The 8,173-nt window shown below is 39.8% G+C and overlaps 1 protein-coding gene across 1 annotated transcript in view; it reads left to right on the top strand.

The window, feature by feature from the left end:
• The window catches only part of AMBRA1 (autophagy/beclin-1 regulator 1), a 203,115-nt gene that overhangs the window by 148,369 nt on the left and 46,573 nt on the right, over positions 1–8,173 (top strand). The window contains exon 13 of the mRNA XM_011963313.1: positions 6,929–7,039. Coding sequence (XP_011818703.1) covers positions 6,929–7,039 — 111 coding nt within the window. The remainder of the gene's footprint in view (positions 1–6,928; positions 7,040–8,173) is intronic.

The following is an 8,173-nucleotide window of genomic DNA, read 5'->3' as shown; positions in this document are numbered from 1 at the left end:
GGAGAATGGCGTAAACCCGGGAGGCGGAGCTTGCAGTGAGCTGAGATCCGGCCACTGCGCTCCAGCCTGGGCCACAGAGCGAGACTCCGTCTCAAAAAAAAAAAAAAAAGAAAAAAAAAAGAAAAAAAAATCTTGTGCTCACCTGTTCATCTCTCCCTCCCTGCAAACCCCTACCAACTACCCATCTTTTTTCTGTCTCTATAACTTCCTTTTCCAGAATCTCATACAGTTGGAAACCTATAGTATGTAGCCTTTGACTTCTTTCATTTAGTAACATGCACTTAAGGTTCCTCATGTCTTTTTGTGGCTTGATAACTCATTTCTTTTAGCTCAAATAATATTCCATTGTATGGATGTGCCACAGTTTATCCATTCATCTCTTGAATGAAGAACATCTTGGTTGCTTCCAACTTTTGACAATTATGAATAAATAAAGCTGCTATAAACATCCATGTGTAGGTGTTTGTGTGGACATTAGTTTTTTTTTTTTTTTGCTTGTTTGTTTTGTTTTGAGACAGAGCCTCTCTCTGTTGCCCAGGCTGGAGTGCAGTGGTGTGATCTCGGCTCACTGCAAGCTCCGCCTCCCTGGTTCAAGTGATTCTCCTGCTTCAGCCTCCTGAGTAGCTGGGATTACAGGTGCACACCACCATGCCCCGCTAATTTTTGTAGTTTTAGTAGAGACGGACTTTTTCACTATATTGGTCAGGCTGGTCTTGAACTCCTGACCTTGTGATCCACCTGCCTTGGCCTCCCAAAGTGCTGGGATTACAGGCGTGAGCCACCGCGCCTGGCCTATATTAAGTCTTGAAGTCAGGTTGTGTCAATCCTCCAATTTTGTGTTTTTCTTCCATATTGTGTTGGCTATTCTGGATCTTTGGCCTTTTCATATAAACTTTATAATCAGATTGTTAATATTCACAAAATAATTCAAGATTTTGATTGGGATTATGTTGAATCTGTAGATCCAGCTGAGAAGAATTGACATTGTAACAGTATTGAACCTTCCTATTCATGAACATGGAATATCTCACTAATTTAGTTGTATCCTTTGTGACGTCTTTCATCAGTTTTGTAGCTTTCCTCCTACAGACCTTGTACATATTTTGTTAGATTTATACCTAAGTTTTTTATTTTTTTGATGCTAATGTAAGTGGTAGTGTATTTTTAATTTCAAGTTCCAGTCATTCATTTGTTCATTGCTATTATATAGGAAAACAGTTGACTTTGTATCTTGAAACCTTGCTATAATTATTTAATAGTTACTGGAGTTTTTTTGTTGATTCTTTGGGATTAGGCAGTGATGTCATCTGGCAACAAACAGATTTCTTCCAATCTGTATACCTTTTATTTACTTTGTTTTGCAGTGGCAGGGGGAGGGGGGTCTGATTGCATTAGCTAGGACTTCCAGTATGATGCTGAAAAGTATTGATAAGAGGGGGCTTCCTTGCGTTGTTCCTGATCTTAGGGGGAAAGTATCTAGTTTCTTACCATGGAATATGATGTTAGTTACAGGTATTTCATATTTCTGTTTTCTGGAAGAGACATTAGAGAACTGGTACAATGTCTTCCTTAAGTGTTTGGTAGAATTTAGTGAAACCATCTGGGCCCAGTTCTTTCTGTTTTAGGAGATTATTAATGATTGCTTCAATTTAATAGATATAGGCCTATTTAGATTATTTGTCTCTTGTGCAAATTATAATATACTGTGTCTTTCAAGGAGAGTTAGTCCATTGCATGTAGGTTTTCAAATTTGTAGGCATACGGTTGTTCATAGCATTCCCTTATCCTTTTGGTGTCCATGGGATCAGTAGTGATGGCGCCCCTTTCTTTTCTGGTGTTAGTAATTTGTATCCTCTCTCTTTTTTTGTAATTGGCCTACCTAGATGTTTATTGTTTATTGATCTTTCGAAGTTTTTGGTTTTATTGATTTTTCTCTGTAGATGATTTTCTGTTTTCAATTTCATTGGTTTCTGCTCATTTTTTTCTTTCTTCTGCTTACTTTGGCTTTAATTTGCTCTTTTTCTTCTTTCTTATGGTAGGTGCTTAAATTACAGATTTTAGATATTTCATCTTTTCTTATATATGCATTCAATGCTATAAATCTCTCTCTAAGCTGCTTTCACTGCATTTCATGTATTTTGAGAACTCGTTTTCATTTTCATTTAATCCAAAATATTCATTTAATCCAACATATTCTTTGAGCCATGTGTTGTTTGGAAATGTATTGTTTAATCTGTCAGTTTTATAGGATTTTCCAGTTATCTTTTTATTACTGATTTCTAGTTTAGTTCACTTGTAGTCTGAAAACATAATTTGTATTATTCCTTTTCTTTTGCATTTGTTACATGGTGTTTTGTGGCCCAGAAGGTGATCTGTCTTGGCCTGGGCTGTTTTCAAGGAGAAAGTTGCCAAATATTATAGGGCCTAGACAGTTTATTTTAATCTTCAGATTAAACACTTCTCTCTCGGCCCTGGCACACTATTTGGGCCAGTTTCTTACACAAGGACATCTCTCTATAAGCTGTCTGTTGATGCTGGTGTAAGTAGTAGTGTAACTGTAGATGAAATACACACACAGATTGGAGTAGATGACAGACATAACTTTAAAGGCCATTTATTAGACGCTTAGTATTTGCCATCACTATTTATTTATATATTTATTTACGAGATGGTCTGGCTCTGTCACCCAGGCTGTAACTGTAGATGAAATACACAGAGAGTTTGGAGTAGATGACAGACATAATTTTAAAGGCCATTTATTAGGCACTTAGTATTTGCCATCACTGTCTATCTATCAATATATCTATCTGTCTATAGATGGTCTGACTCTGTTACCCAGGCTGTAGTGCAGTGGTGCAATCTCAGCTCACTGTAACCTGCACCTTCCAGACTCAAGCTATCCCACCTCAGTCTCCTGGGTAGCTGGGACTACAGGTACACACCACCACACCTGGCTAATTTTTGTGTTTTGTGTTTTTGGGTTTTTTGAGACAGAATCTTACTGTGTTCCCCAGGCTGTAGTGTGGTGGTACAATCTTGGCTCATTGAAACCTCCTCCTCCTGAGTTCAAGCAATTCTCATGCCTCAGCATCCCAAGTAACTGGGACTACAGGCACGCACCACTATGCCTGGCTAATTTTTGTGTTTTTAGTAGAGGTAGGGTTTCACCATCTTGGTCAGGCTGCTCTCGAACTCCTGACCTCAAGTGATCTGCCTGTCTTAGTCTCCCAAAGTGCTGGGATTACAGGTGTGAGACACTGCGCCCAGCCTTTTTTTTGCGATAGTGTCTCACTGTGTCCAGGCTGGTCACAAATTCCTGGGCTCAAGCAATCTGCCCGCCTTGGCCTCACAAAGTACTGGGATTATGGGCATGAGCCACCACGCCCGGCCACTTTATATTTATTGTCTCAGTAAGTTCTTCCAACAATTCTGTAAGTTGTAGGTATTATACCCTTTTCTAGATAAGGAAACTGAGGTTCAGAGAGATTAATTTATACAAAGTCACACGATAGTAGATAATGGCAGGAAGTGTCAAAATCTGGTCCAATTGATTCTGAAGCCTGTATTCTCAAAAACAAACAAAAAACAAGCTGTAAGATCCCATTGGCAGATACGGAAAATTGAAGTTGTAATGCTGTGCCTTGGATTAGTTTCTCTCCGTGACTATGACAGCATCACTTGTTAGCAGCAGACATTCTAGCAGCAGACGTTCTAGTAGTGGTGCTCAGAGCATCTACCCTGGAGTTAAAATGTAGGATATGTTTATCTAGCTTAGCGTTTCTCAACTAGGAATGATTTTTATCCCCAGGGGACATTTGGCAATGTCTGGAGACGTTTTTGGTTGTCTCAACTAGGTGGAGCAGGATGCTACTGGCATCTAGTGGGTAGAGACCAGGGATACTAAATGTTCTGCGATGCACAAGACTCTTCAAACAAAGAATTATCTGTCCTAAAATTTCAATAGTGCAGGGATTGAGAAACTCTGAGTCTAACTTGTTCCATTCTGTCATTACTACATGGGAGAACCTTGAAGTCTTAGAAATCCCTCACCAGTCTCTCAGGATTTGGTTTCTGAGGCTAAGTGCCTCGTGTGTAAATACTTTCTAGCTCAGTCCATTAACCCCCTCTTGCACATTTCCTATACCTTCATCTTAGTGGCCAGAGGCCTACTAAATGGTTGGGGTTGTTTTAATAAATCAGGCTTTTTCTTCCTGTTATTTCCAAGAGACAGGCTCAGTTGGCCTACAGTTCTTGCAGAAAAGAACCTGGTGACAGTACTCTAATCTGTTGCTGGCATCTTTAGCTCCCTAATCTGTGTTTATATGGCACACAAAAAAATGACTCTCCCTGGTACCAGACTTCATTCCTCCTCAGCACTCTGGCACTACTGACAGAGAGCACCTCCCCAGTCTCTTCCACATAGTGGCAGCCCTACATGTTTATTTTATTGCACAGCTGTTCTCCCGAAGACGTTTCTTGAGACATGGACAGCACAGGATGCCTCTGGAGCTGGAATTTGGGAGTCTTAATCGTTTGTGTTCCCATTTGCAGATTCACGGTACTCAAAAAGCATCTGGTATTATTCCTTAACTGTTTTCCTGTTTGTAGTTCTTATCCCTTCCCCCAGAAAAAGCTCTTACACAATATGAAGTTTGTTTTTTCAATTTATTTTCTGCCCTCTCTTAGCAACTAGCGTTTTGTTAGTCATGTACTGAGAAAATCAACTTACCTTCTACCATTTGGAGTTATATGGTTTTCCGTTAAAAGCTGGAGAAAATGATAAGGAACTAAAGTAATTTGAGAGAGACTAGTGGTCAAAGGGGGATGTCAACCATCTTGATAAGCAAGCCCAGGAAACAATTTGGAAGCTCAGTGGAATTGAGCCTGGATCAGAATGAAATGGAATAATTCCTTCCAGGGAAGTGGTAGACCTTGTAACTAAAAAAAGTGATTTTCATTATCAAAGAGGCATAGAAAAATCAAGAAAGTTCCTTTTAATAAAGTCCTTCGGGTATCTTACCCTCCTCATGACCCAGAGGTTCAGCAAAAGTCAGATATAATTATTAAAGGGGAATTTTCTGTGAAGGTTAAAGCAAGGGTATATATTTACCTCATCTGAATGATACACCACAGGGACCTCAAATAGAGATTTGAGGTCAGTGGACTCACTAGCATCATACCCCCAAATGCTGTCGTTCTCAGGTCTCAGGGAGATCATGACTGGGCCTATGTCTTTGAATTTGCAAGATTTCAAAGGATGTCTTGTTTTGGGGGTATTCATTTATCTAGAACGGTTTGTTTTAGCCTTTATTCCATTATTGTCCTCCTAGGGAACCTTTTTAGACATTTTTTTCCCTACTTGTCTCTCCTCCCATGAAATTTTAATATCACAGATACAATGTGTATCTATTTATATACTCTGATGCTTTGGAAGGGAACAAATGATTATACTAAGGTTTTTTTTATTATTATTTTTTGCCCCCATGAACCAATTTTTACCCCCATGGGGGTGATATTCCCTGTATTGAGAATGCATGATCTAGAAGTATCATCATTTTGGAAATGAACTGTTATTTGTACTTTTCCTTACAAATTGAAAATGGGACAAAGACAAGACTATCAATAAATGAATGCTGAGAAAATAGTCTTCTGACACAGTGGCCAGCAGCAACTGGAAGAGTGCAGAGAGTATTTTTCTCATATTTCTTGGCTTGTATGGAGGTTTTCTCTTTGAACCATCTCTTGATCATTTGGGGAAAGAAAGGGAAACATCAGGAGTAGCAGTGTGATAAATGCCACTCTCTAAAAGAAAAGAACTACAGTTCACAAGATGCTTTTGCAGTGATGTGCAGAGGAGGAAGACTAGGTGATACTGAAGAATCTGGGCATGAAATTGTCCATTTTTCCAAGGCTGGTAAACTCTAACAAGTTCAGTTTTTCAAAGTAGCTTTTGATTTACAGCTGAGAATACCATTTAGGTTATCTAGCATACAGGAATGTTCTATTCTCCCAACAGGGTTTGACTCTGTCTGATCAGAAGGAGGGTGGTTGTGTATGAAATGCACCTCAGAAGGAGGAGGAGGAAATGACATGTTCATGTAAATGAAATACAACTGCAAATTAAAGTGTCACCCTGTTAAAAAAATCCATTTTTTATTTAATTGGTTACCAAGGAAAAAAATGTCATACAGAAGAGTATATCTCAGAGAAAGTTAAACCCTGAGATGTTACAAGCAAATGTGGATTCAAGGAGGTTCTTAGGGGGTAGGTATAATAAAAGATGGCCTTAATAAAAATATTCTGATGCTACAAAGCGAGGCTCATAAATTTTTATTGTGTTACGTGCCAGAGGTCCAGAAGAGATGAACGAATATTACCTTATTTGTTTTTCACTGTCTCTTTCTATCCAGTCAGCTGTATAGTAGCTGCCTCTTCCCTGGAGGAAGCCTGTTTTTGAGAAGGAAGAAAGTGATAAAGGAGGAGATTCTTTGTCTGAAAGAGTGCTGCTTACTATCAGGATGTCCAGGGACTGAAATGCTACTGGCTTTTCTGTATTAATGGTGTCTTCCCATTTTTATTTTTCTTTTCCCACATTTTTATGAAATTTCACCTGTCTCTTTTAGATGTCGAGCCTACCAGACCATGTATGTACAGTACCTGCCACGTTGTTGGCACTAAGTAAATGTTAAGTAACAATGGGAGGGACTGATGGATGGGATTATATTTCCACACTAAGTTGTTCCCTGACAAACATACCTGGTTTTTCTGTGAGACAAAGACTTTGCAGGTGGTACTCATTGGCTTTCTTCAGCCATAGTCTAGTTTTTCCTCTTCTCTCCTCACTACTAATCCCAGTATTGTTTTATGTTTTGCAGTGGAAACGTTGATAAATAATATAATGTGCTGTCTTTGACTTCTTCCTCATCAGGGGCAGTGATTGGTGATGGACAGTCTGCCGTGGCCAGTAACATTGCCAATACTACCTACCGGCTCCAGTGGTGGGACTTCACTAAGTTTGACCTCCCTGAAATCAGTAATGGTAAGTCAATATCAAATGGGGGTATCAGTGGAAGGGTTATATTTGCTGGTGAGCCAGAACTCAAAAATTCATGGAGCACTGGGTTTTTCATCATCCTATTGAGCAGTTGTTGTCTACATGCCATTTCTGCACCTCTTCTGTGACTTTCATTTCAGGTCCATTAACCAAACATCAACCATACCATACACTTAAGTCCATTAAGATCTGGATTAATCGAGTTTAATTAACATCACTTAGTCTTTCCTAAAGGGTCACAAGGTTTAGCTCTTGGATCCTACACTCCCTTTTCTTTCTCTTCTTTTCAGTTCCACCTAAACTTTAGGTTTCAGCCAGTGAACTACTAGTCCACAAACTCTTCAGAGCAGAGAAGTCTTTGGTTTTGTGTCTACTTCAGTACCTTACATTGTTTGCTACTGAGGGTGGGTGTGAGACATGTTTGCTGAATTGCTTAATTGAGAGTTACAAGCTGGGCATGGTGGCTCACGCCTGTGATCCCAGCACTTTGGGAGGCCAAAGCAGACAGATCACTTGAGGTCGGGAGTTCAAGACCAGCCTGGCCAACATGGTAAAACCCTGTCTCTACTAAAAATACAAAAATTAACTAGGCATGGTGTCATGCGCCTGTAATCCCATTATAGGCTTAGTTGTTCATATCTGAAGCCGACATTTTTCTGTCTTGTCTGTAAGATATTATAAGACTTTGCCAGTTGCCTTAAAATAATTAAGATATTCTCTGTTTGTGGCATTTCCTGGTATGCCAGTCTTCGTATCTTTATTCATCTCAATGGTATGGTTGATATCTGATTTACAAACATGACTGTTTCACTTTCCTTGCTTCTAGTGAAGTCTGCAGTCCACATCCCAGTTGTTCTTTTGGAATCACAACATTTTAAACCTCTCATTTCACCTTCTACCTCGTGAAGGGCTCTCTCTTGCACATTTCTGAGAGTGATGGTTCAACCTCTGCTTGACTGCTACTGATGATAGACTGCACTGACAAGGTGGCCTGACCATCACTGCTACATTTGTGTTAAAATATTCTTTCGGGCCGGGCGCGGTGGCTCAAGCCTGTAATCCCAGCACTTTGGGAGGCCGAGACGGGCGGATCACGAGGTCAGGAGATCGAGACCATCC

The sequence above is a fragment of the Colobus angolensis genome, unplaced genomic scaffold, assembly GCF_000951035.1.
Source record: "Colobus angolensis palliatus isolate OR3802 unplaced genomic scaffold, Cang.pa_1.0 Scaffold61, whole genome shotgun sequence".
NCBI lineage: Eukaryota > Metazoa > Chordata > Mammalia > Primates > Cercopithecidae > Colobus > Colobus angolensis.
Note: the sequence above shows the minus strand (reverse complement) of the source record. Positions and strands in the feature narration are given on the sequence as shown.